Raw genomic sequence first — 18,957 nt, forward strand, 5'->3', positions numbered from 1 at the left:
GTAACCACTACACGACATCTTGATCGTTGGTGGCATTAGAATCAACACATTCATACACAACTAACTTTCAAGCACTTCCTATGAAACACGTCAAACCACCGTGATATTTTATGTAATACACTTTTCCAGTATACCATTCCATAAACATTTAGATTGTGACCAACAGTCCGGTCTTTGTAATGAGATTGTGATTTGTGCTTTATATTTTCAGCTAAGGTGATTGAAATTCACGGTAAACGCTGGTGGGCCTCAGATCTGATTACGGAAACAATTAGATTATTTCTTGATCTGATTTCTATTGACCATGACACCTTCGTTCAATTCACTTAGGTTTCTACTATCAGGAGCGTTTAACTTTCACTCACTAATGTTAATTATATGAACAAACCTCCATTCCACCTCGGATCATTTTTGGGTTAATCCAGAAACGAAATTCACAAACTATCTTTTGATATAAACGATTACCTTGTTCACTTAATACCATTATAAATTTGCAACCACAATTTTATCCATTGACAAATTATCTTTTCATATAGACGAATATAATGTTCACTTATTACCATTACAAATTCACTTACTTCGTACGAAGTATCCAAAAACCAATCAAGTTACATTTCCTTAACACTTGATTTTTCCTCAATACATCCTAGAAACTGCCAAAGCCACTCGTATTGTGGAAGTAATTTGAATTTCTACTGGAGGACATCCATTGTCTAGTAAATCCTCGTTATAGTTCCACAAGTAAATCTCTTCACAGTATCTCTAAAATTAAAGTATAGAAATGTAAACGACTGTTCCAGTCTATGAACGTTACAAGAATAACTAAAGACGAAACTTAGACTAAGATCAATATTGATGTGTATTTATTCATAGAAACCATCATTACTATAAATTACATCATGTCTTATATATAACCTTGGATTTCTTTCACTTTTCACCCAAGAATTAAAATTGATTTATCAAAAGACGTCTGTATTTGAAACTCCCGAAGTTTGAAAAGCAGACCTTAGACTATATCTTGGTGTTTTACATCTACTGTACACAAATTCAATAGGTGAAGAATTATTGCAGAAAACCATCAAGCTGTGCACTGTATAGTAGCCTGTCCAGGTGACTGAATTCTTATATTCCTATTGTAGCAAATCTTCCAAACATGATTGGTGATAAGGTAGCCTTTTAGTCTCAATAAATGTGCATCATCAATTTTTACGCACCAATTTTGCCACAGAAATATAACCTACACTATTGAAGTCTATGGTGTATCGGAAACGAATAGGAAAGACCTACCCTCGTGTGTGAAACCTATGGCTGATGCACGGAAGTATGGGGTCCAAAATTGACAAGTTTCATGTCATTGCCCATTACGGACCTGCCGACGCTATTCTATAACGTCGTGACCTCAAGACTATCTTTTCAAGTCCTCCAAATACTCCATATTACACAGACAATTCTTATACCACAATCAATAAAATAACCCAGAAATAGAATGTTTAGTGTCTAAATATTAATCATTGTCGGTTTTAAATATCAACTCTTATATATTCTCCCATAGCATGTAGATCTATAAATGACATGTATATGTTAATCGATATCGTAGGTGTGTTCAGCTTGAAACCGGAAGTGCCATTGTGTTATATTTCGAACTCACCAATTCCGTTTGATCTTTAAGAGATAGTATCTTTAATTTACCTGCAGGCATTGAAGGTTGCTGAACAATTAGTAAGTAGGTTCTGTTGTAAATTCCAAGGACGTTGGTTAAGTCCCTCTAGCTTCAAACATCCGTTTTAAGAACATCTTGGTGTATTGCTTCTTTGAAAGTTCTAACTACACCACCAATAAAATCTTAAAATTTGAAACAGAACGTTTTGTCAAATCAGAGAAGCGTTCAAATTAATAAAACCCACACCTACGAAAACAGTTTCCACAATTACACAAGACGTATTGGAAGTGAACACACAAAAATCAACATCTAAATTAAGTCAAAAGTTCCGATAATTGTGGTATTAAATACATGCCACAAATGTCAAACGGTGAACGGTTCCTATTTCTCACAGCCAAGGCTAATCTGTGAGTATTTTTACTCCAATTCCGCAGGCTGTATAACCAGGTCAAATTAATCTATAGTCATACAACTTGTGATATATGACATAAAATCAATGAAACATTCTGTAGAAAATGACCCCATTCTCTTCTCTTTTACTGCCTGCTCAGTTCAGTCTAGTACTACAGACAGATCTTGGACTAATACCACTGAATAAACACAAATCGAAGTCAGTGTCTCTCATAACGTCTACGACTATCGTCTCAATTGATTAAATTGAATCCACGAGAAGGAACAGAGCGGTACTTTAGTTTCAATAACAACGATTACGTATATCTAATCATTCAAACAATAGCTGAATATTACCAGACATTCACAAAGCTCTAAGGACGTCTAACACTTGTTTCTATCCAATTTGAAAAGTAACACATCAATCTGATTTGAAAAGTAACACATCATCCTGTAAATTTCTTCACGTCCATTTTGTCTTCCAGACTTCCAGGATTTTTATTATTCTGAGATAAACTGTTCAGTTCCTGAAGTTTTTTGTCTTGTCTTGCAATGTTTGTATTTTACAATACCACATTAAGTCACGACACAGGGATATACTATACGGCATTCGTCTTCGTGAAATCACTACTATCAGCTCCTTTCATCTGTGTGTATCACCAAACACAATAACCAACTTCAGAGTACACAAAACCCGCCCGTGGAGTTATTCTTCTTATTGTCTCTTCGTTCCAATAAATGGGTAAGTTTAACTATACCATGGCTTCATTCCTTATTTTAATTAGAAAAAACGATAATTCCTTCTAGTTACAAGTTACATCTTGTTTCGCGATGTGTTATTCCCGGTAATAAAAGACGTTCTTTACATCTATTGGAATTATTGACTGACTGACATTCCGAACACGCCGACATATGTGTTATATAAAATGTATGTCTTGTCATCACTTACCTTCCATTGTGATAAAACGACTCATTCAAAACATCAATTATATCTTTAAGTTCCAGAATGAATCAAATTACGGTCGATATTCTAGACACCTGATTCCATTTTTCATTAGCTGCTACCAATGGATTGTCAATATGTTGCGTGGAATTTTGCGGTTCGGATCGTTGTAACGTGTTTTTTTATTTAGCGATAACACTACACTTTGTCTCTGAGCCACCATATCTCAAGCCAAACAGCTTGTTCATGAGACAAAAGAGAAAGGAAAATCATAATGTAGATTTTTACATGTACATGTATTTAAATGGACTGATTCACCATCTGCTTGACCAACCTTACCTTAGTCTGAGAAACTTGATTTTTGAAAACCAAGCTAAGCAGTAATATTGTTCACAGCACACCGTCGAAATTTGAACCTTCCAATCCATGTGTGTCCAGAAAACAAATATCCGTGTCAAAAAGTTAAACCACCGAAAATGTTGAATCTGCCTCTTTAAACGATTTTGGGTTATAGACTAGAATTAGAGGAAAGTTGATTTAATTAGAACAAACAATAATATGTACCTTGTTATATACTAATATATGATTTATTCATGAATACATAGTATTTTATACGAGCAGTAGTAATTGTATAGTAAATGTCATTCTATTGCCAGTGGTTTATTGATCTAAAAACACGGTAAATGAATTCCAATCATATAACTCTTCCCGTCGTTTGTATTTTATATCATGATTAAGTGGAAATAAATTTAACTGTTTACAAACGAAATTCTTTTCAGTTTATAAATTGAATGTACACAGCATGATATAGTGTACGTGTATTCTAGTATCATCATTCATCTATGCAGTTAATCCGATTTCATAATCAATGATTCCAAATGTTTGCTCTTGATACATGTATATCACTTTATACTATATATTTATAGCTGTTTCATGCTGAAATCTATGCTTTCCCTATGCTCCAATGTTTGCCCTTGCATTAAATATGCTCGATGGTGTAATTTTGAATAAAGTTAATGTTACCAAGGTTTCTGATGTGATCCCATTGGTTCTACTTCATGTTTGTTGCTGATTCGTATTGCTTCCGAATTTTGCATCATCCATCTGTATATATAATCTTTCTTGGGTTGGGATTTGGCGGTGTGTCTCTTCGTGATGTTGACACTGGAATGTCAAAGATTGATTACGTCGAAAGCGGAACTATATATCCTTTGAAATATTTCTTTAAATGCTTGTATTATTTTGAAACAAATCAGATGTCACATGTTGTGTAAAATAAGAAGTAACCAAGACATATCAGCCTTTACTTCGTAAGCAGGGCCGAGAATTGCATGATTCAATACAGCACCCCAAATCGTCTTCATGATTTTCAATTGAGTATTTCACCATGGTTAAATATTTTTGAAGGCGTTTCTAAACTAGGCCAAGCATACAACCCAAAAGATATATGGCTTGTGCTTCTTTTACTGCGATATTGTGTGATATTAGAACCAATGAATCAATTAGTCATCTTGAAGGGAGATATTGACAACAGAATTTTAACACAGAAACTGATTATAATGAATAAGAACTAGTTTATTTAAAGATGCTTGAAACAACACGGAACCATTTCTCATTCAGACTAAATCTCAATCAATGACAGTCTATCAAAGTACAGCTGTGAGTGAAGGTGATAAAGTCACAAAAACAGGGAAGATATCGTGAAAATTATCGATTCTTAGTGTTAATGCAACGTGCTCCAATTCAATTGGACTTATTTAGCTTAACAGTTATAGACTGTTGATGGTACTGAATGGTGTTTTCTAGTAGTTGCTATTATTTCAAAGAAAATAAGGTCAGTAGAAAGGACATACGACCAAATCTACATGGTAGAAAAAGACAGAAGTTATGCGAAGTTGCAATCGATCACAAATATATTGCGAGCACTCGAACACGGAACCGGGAGCCGCAGTAGCTCAGTGAGTTAGACGCTTGCTCGCTAACCTGAAGGTCCAGAGTTCAATCCCGGCATAGGTCGAGATAATACCTTCGGATTTTTCAACCCGGTTTCCCCGTGTCAGTGATACAGGTAAGAGGGCCTGACTTGAAAAAAGCGTCTAGTCGTTCGGATGGGATAATAAACCGAGGCCCCGTGTGCTACAGGCTGTGCACGTTAAAGATTCCTCGACAGTTGGAAATCGAAAAAGAGCAGGCTAATGCCGATGTCCTGGCAAAATTTCCCTCATCGCACCCTGCATGGTGTTGCCCGTCTTCATTAGCCCACATGGTGCAGAAAAGTAGGACGTAAAACTCCATTCATTTCATTTCATTTCGGACACGGAACCATGAGGTTGGTGCATCCGTTACCAATTGCCTTCGACAAGAACAAGCATCATCATTTTCTTGCTTTATTGACAAAAGTACATTATCTGAAGTTATCGGAAAAACGAAAACCGCGAGGATAGACATAGCATTATCAAAACCATTGCAGCGCAGATTAAATTCTAATAAAAGATGTAAAATAAGTGGTGTGTAAAATATTCATAATTTATTTATTTAAGTATTACAAGGTTATAACAAAAATTCAACGAAAAGGGTAACAATAACAAATTTACAACCGGATATGATAACAATAACAAGCTGAGATGGTTTACAGTATAACTTAAAGCAGAACTTGAATCCCACGAACATTTACACGGTAACACAATTGTATATCTGAAAAATAATAAATTAAATAGGTTAAGTAAAATGTACTATAGAATCTCTTCCATTTGTCATTCTATATAAATAATATAGTATAACTTTGAATCATCATCATTTCCATATCCGGTCATCGATGACGCGACGAAATGCCTGAATTGAAAATATATTATTAATAATGACGAGGCTGAAAGCATACATCTTCTATGCACACTGTGTAGTTATGAAGTTTAAAGGGAAATATCTTCGTTTACATACCTTGTCTAATATATGTTTAATTCCTCTATGACTGTTGAAATTCTTAACGGTTTCCAACAAAACCTCTTTATGGTTATTCAGACACCTCAGAAAATAATCCCAACATGCCTTCTTTAAATCCTTCATATCATATTCTACAGCAGCACAAAATAATCCTGGAAGAACAAACAGTAGGAGATTAAATATCAAAAGATTCAAGACAAGATTAGCCTACCACCTTCTCTTCCACCCCACAAATCAGTGTAAATTTACCAGATAAATAATATAATACAACTAGATTAATAAGGATTAAATATTGTAACGTACCTATAACTGATAGCACATCTACTTTCACTTTACCACAGTGAATAAAACTGATCAATCTTCTAAACACATCTTCATCATAGTTCATAACCTCTAACACCAGTTGACCCTTGAACTTATCATCTTTGACCTTCTTACTGGCCTTGACCTGCTTCTGTTTCTGTAAAATCATTTGGTAGAAAACTCGACTTCTTGTGGCTAAAATGGCCTTGACCCCATAAACTGGTGTTTTATTTTGACCAACAAGAAATACGACATCACATAATTCTGGCATGGATAATATATAGTCTAAACTGACACATAACGATTCTTGACTTTTAAATACCATTGTTTCTGATGATGGCTGTCGACATTTTGTTTCATTGACCTTGACCTTCACTGAACTACATTCGCTGCTGTCACAAGAATCATATCCTGAGGATTGGCTTTCTGTAAAATAGAAGTATTTGCGATGAGTAAAAAATTTAACACAGCAGATATAAAAATTATGCTATTCCGGGTAGGGCATAAAACTATACCAATATTGAAAAATGATTGATTTCTGTAGGAGACTTTAGGATTTTGTAGACAATAGACAAAGGTCTGATAGAAAGTTAACATACCATCTGAATCTGAATCAAAATCTTCTCTTTCAAGTTGATCATATTTAGTTAAATCAACTGATGATGTATATGATTCCATTTTAGCTCAAGAATATGAAATAGTCACTGAATAAGTTAATGAAGCACTGTTCTGTTGATAAAACAAGTGAATAATGATGTCCAAATTAAAAACTCCGAAATATTTATTAAGCCAGGTGTCAAAGGTCACACGTGACATAATGATCTATCTTAGTGGCAGGATTCAGCAGGTTTGAGGTCAGAAAATATCTTAATGAATTAATATTAAGTGACATTGATTAGGTTTTGTTAATTCGTGTCACGTGACTCATTAGTATTAATCTGATTGGATGTATAGATTAAGATACAGGTTAGAAATACAGATTAGTTAAGTAAAATAAAGGTGTAAGATGACTAACGATTAACTAATTAATGCTACACCTGAATTACACTTTTCACACTTCAAATTGAAAGTTTGTTATGAATTGAATCTATTTTGTAGTAGTCTATTTAAAGAATGATATCAACATGTTTGTACCAACAACATAATTATTCAATCTCAAAACGTAAATTTATGTTCGAGTATGATTTACATATATGTTTGTAGATTTAATCCGTTCATTTTACATCGATCTTGTCGATAATTGTGCAATCTCTCATCTCTCATCTCTCACTTATTCAATTTTGGATTTTTTTATCATCAAAATCAAGAAGGCCTATAAATGTCCAATATTCAAATAATATGAATATTCTCAGCAGCAAATTATCATCAACAGTAACATTGGTCTTTAACCTACGTCTTTAAATGGTACAAGTTACCTCCCTTGAGATGAAAAATTTGTTTCAGAAAATTGTAAATAGTGTAATCGACGTCGTAATTTGTGAGCATGCAAAGTAACTGTTGCCTATTTTTCGACCATTGTAAAATATTGTATTAACGGATAAGAATTACGTTAATTATTGTATTGTGAAATGAATTATAGAAACGCAAGTAAAGTGTATAAATAACACGATATACAATAAGTTTATTTGTATTAACAGCTGATCGAGATTACAATCTACTGAAACACGTGTTGTAGATAATATATATATATATAATACTTCATTAGTAATATTATATCAATGAATAGTCAATTTTATTAGTAGATTAGTCAATTCTCTACTAACAAACAAAACTACCATTATGTTATATTGAAATATAGAGTAGCTAAGCTAATATCGAGATTAAAATATTGACTTAAACTTCATTAGTTAATCTACTGACACGTTCTATACTAATTAGTCACGTGATATTAATAATGACATCATATCATCAGTGTCAGTATTTTCTGTTCACCTTTGTATTTTAACATCCACAATCAGATTAACGCTAATCCTTAATCCTGCTACTAAAATAGATCACTATGTCACGTGTAACCTTTGACACCCCGCTTTATAAATATTTCGGAGTTTTGAATTTCGATATCATTATTCACTTGTCTTATCAACAGAACAGTGCTTCATTAACTTATTCAGTGACTATTTCATATTCTTGAGCTAAAATGGAATCATATACATCATCAGTTGATTTAACTAAATATGATCAACTTGAAAGAGAAGATTTTGATTCAGATTCAGATGGTATGTTAAATTTTGTGTAGTGTCCACAATCCTAAAATAACCTACAGAAATCAGCCATTCTTTAATATTCATTCTGATATGTTTGTCTTTTTCACTTGGAAGAATGGGTTTTCTGTATTTACTGCGATGTATGTTATATTCGTAAATAATCCACAATGTATTTTATTTTTACAGAAAACCATTCCTCAGGATATGATTCTTGTGACAGCAGTGAATTTGGTTCGGTAAAGGTCAAGGTCAATGAAACAAAATGTCGACAACCATCATCAGAAACAATGGTATTTAAAAGCCAAGAATCTTTATGTGATAGTTTAGACTATATTTTATCCATGCCAGAATTATGTGATGTCGTATTTCTTGTTGGTCAAAATAAGACACCAGTTTATGGGGTCAAGGCCATTTTAGCCACAAGAAGTCGAGTTTTCTACCAAATGATTTTACAGAAACAGAAGCAGGCCAAGGCCAGTAAGAAGGTCAAAGATGATAAGTTCAAGGGTCAACTGGTGTTAGAGGTTATGAACTATGATGAAGATGTGTTTAGAAGATTGATCAGTTTTATTCACTGTGGTAAAGTTAAAGTAGATGTTCTATCAGTTATAGGTACGTTAATATATTTATACTATTAACCTACTAGGAAAAACTGTACTTCTTATATAATATCCACACCGTCTTGGACCTAAACGATTGTGGAGAAAGTACCCATCGTTATTGTCCTTCTGTATTTTGATCTACTATTGTTTGTTCTTCCAGGTTTATTTTGTGCTGCTGTAGAATATGATACGAAAGATTTAAAGAAGGCATGCTGGGACTTTTTTCTCAGATGTTTGGGAAATCAGAAAGAGACCTTAATGACTTCATTGGAATTGTACAGCCACCATAGAGGAATAAAACACATTATGAACAAGGTATGTAAGTTCTCAATATCTGAACAATAACTGGCAAGCACACAAATAATCGGATACCATACAAAAGTGTGTAAAATAGATTTTTATGAAATGAAAGTATGTACTGTATCTTTACCGTTTCTTTTTCAGTTGTATGATGTTCAGCAATAATAGGAGAAGATATCCATGTGACGATAGTGCTGTCTTTAAGGTCCGATTCTGTTATTACATGAAAGTTAATGTGTAAATTGTTGTTTGTCATTATTGTTATCTCATTGTTATGTTTGAGTGATATAATAAATATGAATATTAACTGTCGCATCTTTATTATTTATTTTTGTCAAATTCTTAGCCAACGATTTACTACTTCTGTTATTAGCCCAAATCAGACTTCCATTGCGCTTTTGGAGAAAGGGTACAAGGAACCCACACGTTTGAAACTTATGGATTATTATTTGGATAGACATCATCGTCCTTTAAATTGCAACACAAAGTTTCATCGAAATCTAAAACAGAAATTCCATTTTTATATCTAAATGTCATTACAGAGTTTATTAATACAGTTATTATTGAAATTATCAAAACAGGAAATACTCATGTTAACCAGAGAAGTGACTATTTCCGTATCACGTGACCGATTTTGGTAAATTATTATTCGAAAGTTTTAACTATCGTTATTAGAGTTTTAAATTACTATGAGATATTGGACGTGTTTACAGAACTATGGTCTACAAACATGGTGAATGTTGGAAGTGAGGTGAAACTTTAGGATATTATCTTGTATGATTTATATCTTTTATGATATGTTTTCAAATGCGAGGATTTTAAGGAACGCACCACCAACTACTTTTCTCTCTTTCACATAGAATCTTAATAGTTGTGGCTCTTAAAACTAATAACCGATTTTGATTCCATCCCGCGTTTTTTAAATCTTTGTTATATCCGAATGAATGTCGCCCAAACTGAGTATTGAGTAATATTTTAAGTAAATTTCAAAACCATCGTGATTTGTGTGAAATCCGACATGGGAAATCGTGCATCAAGAAATAAATCACAAAAATCACACAAGGGCAGCAAAAAAGATGACAATCAAACACTGAGAACCCGATCATTGAACAGTTTACCTCTGGGTGAGCGATTGCCTTCAAAGCCAAAACCTATGTCTCAGAGCGTTCGGGAAAGAAAGTGCGTAGTAAGTGAACGGTGTTTAGATACCGAAGTATCGAATGCGACAAGACATAGACGACAGAACACAGCACCGGAAATTATTGTTCAATCGACACCAAGGTCTTTGAAGATCAGTGACTTTTCAAAGGTCATCCAACAACCGGATCCTCCACAGGAAGAGGTTGATTTCAACATTCCAATTGAAAATGCTCTTGAGGTAATTAATACTTCTTCTTAAAATCTTAAAATTTAAACTTTAACTTTATGTATGGCTTTTGCAAAAGATTCCAAGATTAATATGATGGCTATTGATCAAATTCTGGTGTGTTTTACCAATAATAAAGTAATATATCTGATGGTTCATGTCTTTATTTTAGCCAACCCCAGATGAACTATGTCAAATCTGCAGTGTATTTACTGGTAAAATTAAGTTTCTATGCAAAATCTGTTATCAAGTCTATCATCTTGGATGTCTTCAGAAGATTGAACAGCACGAACCTTCTCCCGTTGTCTGTTACCTGAACAGAGCAGATACGGAATTAGGATGGAGCTGTCATTCATGTGTAAGTAACAGATAAATAGTATTTTGACTGCTATTCTACATGTATAATAGAACAAGCTCTGACAATGGTAACCACACCCAAAGGCACATGATCAATCTAATCAGAATGCAGATTGATGGTTCGATTGGTTTTTTTTCTGTGGGTGGCTCAAAAGTTTTAATCCGCAGAGAAAACACGAAACGAAACATGAAGATCTGAATTTTAATCTGGCAAAGAACATGACACAACAACTAGTATCGTTTAAAGACTCGTTCAAATAGGAATATACAATGTTACAGATAGATTTATTCCATAGACAAAGTGAAGCAAACTGTTTTCGCTAACACAATATCGCTTCGATCATACTAGCAAGAAATAAGACTGAAGAACATTAGAAGGAACAGTTTTAGTAGTATTTGGCTGTTGACCTCCGACATATATAAGATATTTTCCTGTAGGAATCTTCCACCCATCATCAAACCACACAGCCAGATTTTCACCCGAGATATCAAACTTCACCGTCTTTATTTCATTTTTATTGATATATATCCTATCAAACCACACAAGCTGTAGTTTTGGAGCTGGAAATGGAAGTTTTGGCCAAGATATATACACCTGTACTACCTCATCCCCGGAATATTTACCCGTATTCTGAATGTTTACAGAACCTGAAAAATTACCACCTATCTGTATTTTAGTATTTATATTAAAATTGCTGTAGTTGAACGTCGTATAGGATAAACCGTAACCAAATGGGTATAACGGTTGTTCAGTGGCATATCTATACGTTCGACCAACCATTGAGTAATTGGTAATTGGTGGAATTTGGGATTCAGATACTGGCCATGTAAACGGTAGTCTTCCTGCCGGATTGTTCTTCGGATCCTCTAAAGTAACCGCCTGAAATAATGCTTCACCAGTAGCTTGTGCTGGGTAGAAGGCCGCCAATATTGCCACTACTCTGTCACTGTTTTCAGCCCAACTGATATCTACTGGTCCAGCATTAAATAGAATCAACATCACCGGTGTACCAGGTGGACTTCTAGAAACAGCATCTTGTAAGAGTTGTAACTGGTACCCGGGTAGAATTATCGTGGATCTGTCTTTAAGTTCTCCTTCTAGTTGTGAACCTGAAACAAAGACTAAGCATCAGAAAACATGATCAGCAAGCCAAAAAAAAAAATAGTTTTCGCATCGGAAATCATCATTATATGCCAAAACAGAAGGCGTGTCACTTCTACAGGTAAAATACCGACAGTATAAAGGTTAATGAAAAATAACCTAATGAAAAATAACCTACCACTAAAGAGTTATAAAGGAACTTACCTAATCCAAGACAAACAAAAACTAAGTTGGCATATTTTACAGCTTTAGTTACTGCAGCCTTATCATATTTCAAACATGGTGCTCCATCAACACATCCAGGGGTAAACGTCAAATTCCCAGCCAATCGGGACAATCTATCAAAAGGTGTTGTCACAAACTTAGGGTCGGTGTTAGGGGGATAGTCACCGAATAAATCGGCTTTATTATCCATGAATGGTCCTATAATACTCACATTATTGTAGCTCAAAAAAGGTAGAAAATTATTCTTATTTTTCAACAAGACGAACGATTTGACAGCAGCTTCTAAAGCCAGTTCTCTATGTTCGTCACTTTCAATAACAGACAAGTTTAGCTGTTTATATGGGTTCGAATCTGGTGGGTCGAACTCGCCAAGTTTCATTCTTGTATACCACATTGGTTTCATCAGTTCTCGTATTCTGTCTATCGATAACCTCCCTTTATTTACAGCGTCCACAATGGAGTAATATACTGGGGTGTAGTCATACTTAAAACTGGCCACAGCTAGATTTACTCCTGCGTTTACAGCTGCGACTACGGCATCTAAACTGTTATTGAAATAATGATGGTGATATATCACGTGTTCAACTGCGCCAGCATCACTAACTACATATCCCTTGAATTTCCATTCGTCTCTTAAAATATCTGTTAAAAGTTTTTCATTTATACAAGATGGACGCCCGTTGATACTGTAGTAACTGCACATGATATTGTATGTTCCCGATTCTACACATTTCTTAAACGCAGGCAGGAACGTCATTCTCCAATCTCTGGTGGACACTATAGCATCAAATCCAAATCTGGACACGGGAATATTCTCAGGGCCGGCATATACATCAGCATGTTTACATCCAGAATTGACGAGAAGGAATCTTGAATCGTCTCCTTGCAGTCCACGAACAAAACTTTGAGCTAGGGTCCCTGTTAGATGCGGATCTTCACCATAAGTTTCCTGATTTCTACCCCATCTTGGATCTCTCATGATATTTATCACCGGACTGAAACAACTCAATCCCTGGTGGATTCCATACATACCTCGTTTTACATAATCATTATTCTTAGCTCGGACTTCTATCCCAGTTGCTCTTGCCACGCGGAACAAAATATCACTATCAAAGGAAGCGGCTAATCCAAGAGCTTGAGGGAAAGACGTAGCGTTTCCAGCTTGAACGTCACCTCGAAGACATTCCGTAATCCAGGTGTAGTTTTTGATTCCTAGTCTAGGAATAGCGGGTACACCTTGTCCAAGTTTAGGAAGCTCGTGAGACATCTGTTGCATCATTTCTTCTAATGATAGTCGACTGACCAAATCATCCACTCTTTCTTCAAAACTAAGACTGACATTTCTGAAGGGAAAGTCTTCATTAGCTATTACGATGAACGGAGTGGTTGACAGCCACAAACTGCATGTTACTATTACCAACCGCACAAACCCCATAGTGTAAGAAGTCCTGGTCGATAATGCAAAATCAAAACTGATGACAGCGACAAAACATGACTATTTGATATAGGAGATAGCAGAAATTTGACCCAATACCCAGGATCATTATTATCATTTATTAATGAATTTATCTTTGGCCTACATAAGACGAAGATATCTAGTCGTTTTAAATCTGGATATTCGAACATTTTGGTCTTGATTAACTTACATAGCTGATAGGGTTGACTTTCCGTGATCAACACTCTCGAAAATTACAAATAGTAATTCAAAACTTATAAATATATATGTAAACTAACCCCTATCAAAATCAGAAGATTGCAGACTTATGTAGGCTACCTTAACTTGAACGTATATTAATTTCAGGACAATGTAAGTCGATTATTGACGGAATCAGAGATGGCGCTACTGATTTATACCCTAGAACAGTATAATATCAGACAAGGTAAGGAATGTCTAGTTATGATTCATTTAGCTGCATCTCCAGAACAATAAATAAAGGATATTTAACCATGATAAAGCACTCGCGCCATGTGGTTAGCAAAACAAGAAACTTGGATCAAGTTTGATGAGAGGTGATATTTAAGAGGCCCTCCAAATATTTATTTAAGCATGCAATTAAAAATAAACACCATATTGTCACACACTGCAGATTTTTAAAACCTTTTTAATTCTAGTGATCTTCGCAATGGCTGAAATTCCACTTAGATCTTCATTGTTTGGTAATATACTAATATGCTTCGTTTGATAATGTACTAATACTAAAATGCAATGTTTTTTTAAGGATCGTCAATATTCCGTCAGCAGTTTCTTTATTATAAGAAAGCAGCGTTTCGAGATCGTGCTCGAGAAGAGATACCACAAGATAAGTTGACTGACGAAAGATGTGTTTTTGATAAATTAGACAAGAAACATTCTGGTCGTATTTCATGGGAAGATTTCATCAACAGTGAAGCTATTAACATGCTGAGGAACAGACGCAAGGTAAGCATTGCGGATGTCTCGTGTGTTGTGGGTCTGTAGGTTCCAGTCTTTGTGGAGTCCTGTTTCTCAAGTGTTTTTACTGCTTGTATCCCAAACTTATTCTTCTGGTACCCAATCAACCATTATAAGCAACTGAGGAACGCTCAGTTCTGATGAAATGTTGTAAATATATTATTATGATCTGTGAATCTAACCCGTATCTGTGTTCCCCGTATATATGTCATCCTTTGAGTGAGAATTCGTTTTAATTGGTAAATAAAGTATGAAAGAATTTAATATTTGAATCTCGATCACTTGATAGTGAACCTTGAGAAACTATTCAAATCTTGAAAATCTATGCACCGTTTAACACATATACTAAAGAGTAATTTCCTGTTTACAACTCATTGCACAGTAATATTCTTAAGTATACCATTTATAATGGCGCCATCAGAGCCGCCATATTGGAACGGAAATAACATAACTGAAAAGGATACGTAAATATTATAAAGATATAAAACGGGGGTAATAATTAAAGATAATCGAATCCGGTTTTCATAATTGAAACATTCCTGTATCATACTATATCCGGTGACTGATGACACTTAGGAAAGTCTCGATATTAGGCCACCTCCTACTTATAAGTAAAAGAGTTTTATTCACATTTCACATACCTCTATTTAACACTGGATTTTTTATGACCGGTCCTTCAATTTTAAGTACATGTATATTATTACGTCTTCATTGGCTAGATTAGATCCCTTTTCCGGGATTTATTTTTTAACATAATATGCTTTCTTAAATTTTTTCTTGGCATGGTTTTTCTTACAACGGCGGTTCACAACAATTTGGACTTTTCATACTCAAATATATTTATACTGCCTCCTGGTAGTCCTCCTGTAACCATGACCTGACAGAACCATGTTCTTAAAATGTCTGTTATCAATACGAAATCTCTATAATATTTATCTTACAGAGAAAGTTAGTGAAGTTATTGACACAAGCTGAATTATTTCGATGTCGACAGAAATTTATGGAGTATGATCATGATAGAGACGGGGAGATAACTCGATTTGAGTCTTTGAAATCTCAGATGAAATCATACAGGTAAACAATCCGTTTTTCTGTGGTCTGTATTTGTGGTCTGATAGGGGGCGTTCTGATAAGAGTTGTTGATTTTGGCTTTCGGGAGCCATTGTCCATCTTCTGCTAGGCTCAAATCAGTTGTACTTTAAGTCCAACAGCACATTTCCGATATGACCTTTTAAAGGGACATTCTATTTTTTTGTAGGTTAAAACAATTTTGTGCTCAAATTTGTGAAAATTATACATGTGTCCTCAAGCCTTTAATTTTAAACGCCAAAAAAATTTAAAAACATTACTTAAGGTAAAGTCCGTTATACATTTTAGAAACTGTTAGAAAACTACTTACGAATTTGAGTAAAATAAACGCCTAATTGTAGAGAAATATGTCTCCTACGTATTCTTAACAAAGATACATTCAGTTTGATACATAGCATACTTTAGAAATATTTTCAGGTATAATTTAGGACGTTTTTGATAATGAAAACCTTTTACAAAAAAGCGGAATATCCCTTTAAGTAGGTTAGTAATTAGAAACAACTGGTGTAAAATAAGAATTGGTTTTCAAAGATAAGAAACAATGCTAGCGAAGGAAATACTTAATAAGAAGTGATCTATTATTTCAGTGATTTAAGTTGTTTTCCAACACCAACTCCCAGTAAACTATTGTACAGTAATGAAGAAATAGGAGGGTAAGTTTTAACTTTATTACATAAACGTTTTGTAAAATACATACAAATATATATATGGTCAATTCAGAAACAAGCTGGGCTTATTGTAAATCTGTCTTGACCGTTCTCTAAAAGCATAATAAGTGGAAAATATAATATAAATATAACTTTGATACTTTGATAAGCGTAGAATGAAATTCGCGGCTACACGGGGTGTATGCCGGGTTCATTAAAGCAGGAACCACTGTTCAACAAAATATGGGCTTATTGTTTTTTTTAATTTGAACAATAAATGTCAGAATAGGCATAATGAACTTCGTTTAGTATTATGTTAATCGTGTAGTATGTAGAGCTGTAGATCTCCTATCAATCAATCATTCTTGATCATGTTTATGTTTTATATCCTTTCAGGGTAATCGATTGGATGGAGTTTTTACAAGATCAAGCCATAACTGTTATAGCTTCTAGACGTAATTCATTCTGCAAGGAACTACCAAAGAATGCATCTGAGTCGCCCAAAATACCACCTAGGACACCGGAAGTAATAACACGAAAGAGAACTAACTTTGTAGATTCTGAAGTCAGAAATACACTCACTGAAATAGTTCCAGCTTTGAATACCGTAACTGTAATATCACCAGTTACATCACGATCAGCAAGCCCAGTTCCAATTGGAACAGTAGATGTTAAATCAGACACTCCAGCACAAACAGCACAAACAGCTCATTCCAATGATTCTAAGGTATCGATTACTTATGACCAGACCTTAGACGTACCTCCTCCTGTACTGTTGCGGTCTGGACGTAGTAAATCAGCCATTGTGAGATCTCGAGCAGAAAAGTCTCCAAACTTTTCCAAACCAGTCGTGAGATTAAACACAACAAAGTCTGTAGACGAGTCAGCTGTTGAAACTAATGTTTCGAATGGACATTTGATAAAATCGCCTAATATCAATCTGGTGGAAGAATCAGCACCACAACTTCTTCAACTTAAACACACTTCTGTCTGTGAGTCCAATACTGAAAATTCCCGTGACCAAAACGGAGGAGTGACAAACGATATTAATGAAAGCACAGCCATATTGCCAGAAACACCTGAAATTACACTGGACTCTGTCCCCAACACAGACCCCAAAGACTCTACTGAAACGGTCGAGAATAATTCCGATGATGGCGAAAGCATTCAAAGGCGTTCAGTGGAAGGAGAGGTAGATGTCGTTCGGCGATTTCCAAAATCTGCTAGGAACCACACAATATCAATGTACATTTATGAAAGTAACCGAAATACGTTTGGCAACGAAATTCGTTCAATTCGCAGACCTGTTTCTGTAGTTGGTTTCAAAATGGAGCCGACAGAAACCGTTTCCAGGCTGTCTATGAATCTCCGACGACCAGCATCTTCACCACATCACAGTATATTACCCATTATACGAAAAGAAATCAAGAATAATGGACTTCCTCCAAAAGAGCTGCCTAAGTCTTCTAACAAAGACCAAGAGAAAACGCCAAAACGTTCAAATAAAGAAAATGCGCCGCCAGCGAAAATGGAAAGCCCACGAACATCTGTGTCTAAATTACCATCACCACTAAAACAAAGTTCAGATATATCAATTAAAGAATATGACGTAGAAAGGCGCGGGAAAAAACGCTTGAATGATGACATCGTCGATTCAAAATGTGGCGGGAAATACAGAGCATCTGATAGCGAGGTTTTGAAAGCTGAGAAAGTGTCTAAAACAAACCGCTCACAAACTACGTCACTGTTTGTCACGAGAAATGAACGTGCTTTGTTGATAGACCAGAATGATAGACGACCTCTGTCTTTGGGATAAATGAACTGTATTTGATTTCACCATCGTCAAACTTGTAATTGATGTAATTTCCACGTTATCTCGAGAAGAATTGTAGATTTCTGAGAGTGTCAATTTTGGTGGTTATAATATTTTTGTAAATAGTTTTCTTGTCACAGCTATGCAAATTATCGTGACATCAACTTTTCATTGCGAAGAAGGACATTTGTGTCTTGGGATTTTTTGCATGTCTTAATTATGTTACATGTATTAAATATATAAATATATTATTTATATATAAACTTTTGAAATAACCTTTTTAGATAAAAAGCCATTTTTGCGTCGTTCATTTTTCTAGTCGACAAATACCTGCGATGTATTGAACGCTTTAGGCTACATTTGTATTTGTATTATGTATTATTTGAATAATTGCATTAAATTGTACCATATAAACTCATGCTGTATTTGAAAGAAAGCATCATACTTTCATTTGTGTGAATTGATACTTCCACTCTCTGTAGTTTCGGCTGTCACGTCGAATATACTTCGATCTTGTTCATGTAGGCCTGCGATGTATCACCACCATTGTCATCTGACCAGATATGGCTACAGCTAAGTTTCTTT

General features: G+C 34.8%; 5 protein-coding genes across 5 annotated transcripts; 3 read left to right on the plus strand and 2 right to left on the minus strand.

Annotated features, from left to right (window-relative positions):
* Window positions 1-5,663: 5,663 nt before the first annotated feature.
* On the minus strand, window positions 5,664-6,914 carry LOTGIDRAFT_162549 (hypothetical protein; the record flags this gene model as incomplete). The annotated part of the gene is made up of 4 exons (XM_009058522.1): window positions 5,664-5,687; window positions 5,931-6,085; window positions 6,237-6,662; window positions 6,836-6,914. The coding sequence occupies 4 exons, from the start codon at window positions 6,912-6,914 to the stop codon at window positions 5,664-5,666; spliced, it is 684 nt and encodes a 227-aa protein (XP_009056770.1).
* A 1,459-nt stretch (window positions 6,915-8,373) lies between these two features.
* LOTGIDRAFT_162550 (hypothetical protein) lies at window positions 8,374-9,507 on the plus strand (the record flags this gene model as incomplete). Its single annotated transcript, XM_009058523.1, has 4 exons — window positions 8,374-8,452; window positions 8,627-9,052; window positions 9,203-9,357; window positions 9,487-9,507. The coding sequence occupies 4 exons, from the start codon at window positions 8,374-8,376 to the stop codon at window positions 9,505-9,507; spliced, it is 681 nt and encodes a 226-aa protein (XP_009056771.1).
* Window positions 9,508-10,024: 517 nt separating this feature from the next.
* Window positions 10,025-11,081, plus strand: LOTGIDRAFT_233073 (hypothetical protein; the record flags this gene model as incomplete). Its single annotated transcript, XM_009058524.1, has 2 exons — window positions 10,025-10,720; window positions 10,881-11,081. Exons 1-2 carry the CDS (start codon window positions 10,361-10,363, stop codon window positions 11,079-11,081), a joined length of 561 nt encoding a protein of 186 aa, XP_009056772.1. The 5' UTR covers window positions 10,025-10,360.
* Window positions 11,082-11,405: 324 nt separating this feature from the next.
* LOTGIDRAFT_162552 (hypothetical protein) lies at window positions 11,406-13,827 on the minus strand (the record flags this gene model as incomplete). The annotated part of the gene is made up of 2 exons (XM_009058525.1): window positions 11,406-12,175; window positions 12,372-13,827. 2 exons carry the CDS (start codon window positions 13,825-13,827, stop codon window positions 11,406-11,408), a joined length of 2,226 nt encoding a protein of 741 aa, XP_009056773.1.
* Window positions 13,828-14,226: 399 nt separating this feature from the next.
* Window positions 14,227-18,783, plus strand: LOTGIDRAFT_233074 (hypothetical protein; the record flags this gene model as incomplete). Its single annotated transcript, XM_009058526.1, has 5 exons — window positions 14,227-14,272; window positions 14,612-14,811; window positions 15,767-15,897; window positions 16,500-16,565; window positions 16,956-18,783. 5 exons carry the CDS (start codon window positions 14,227-14,229, stop codon window positions 18,373-18,375), a joined length of 1,863 nt encoding a protein of 620 aa, XP_009056774.1. The 3' UTR covers window positions 18,376-18,783.
* Between the last annotated feature and the right edge of the window lie 174 nt (window positions 18,784-18,957).

This window comes from Lottia gigantea (genome assembly GCF_000327385.1).
Source record: "Lottia gigantea unplaced genomic scaffold LOTGIsca_34, whole genome shotgun sequence".
In the NCBI taxonomy this organism is placed as follows: domain Eukaryota; kingdom Metazoa; phylum Mollusca; class Gastropoda; family Lottiidae; genus Lottia; species Lottia gigantea.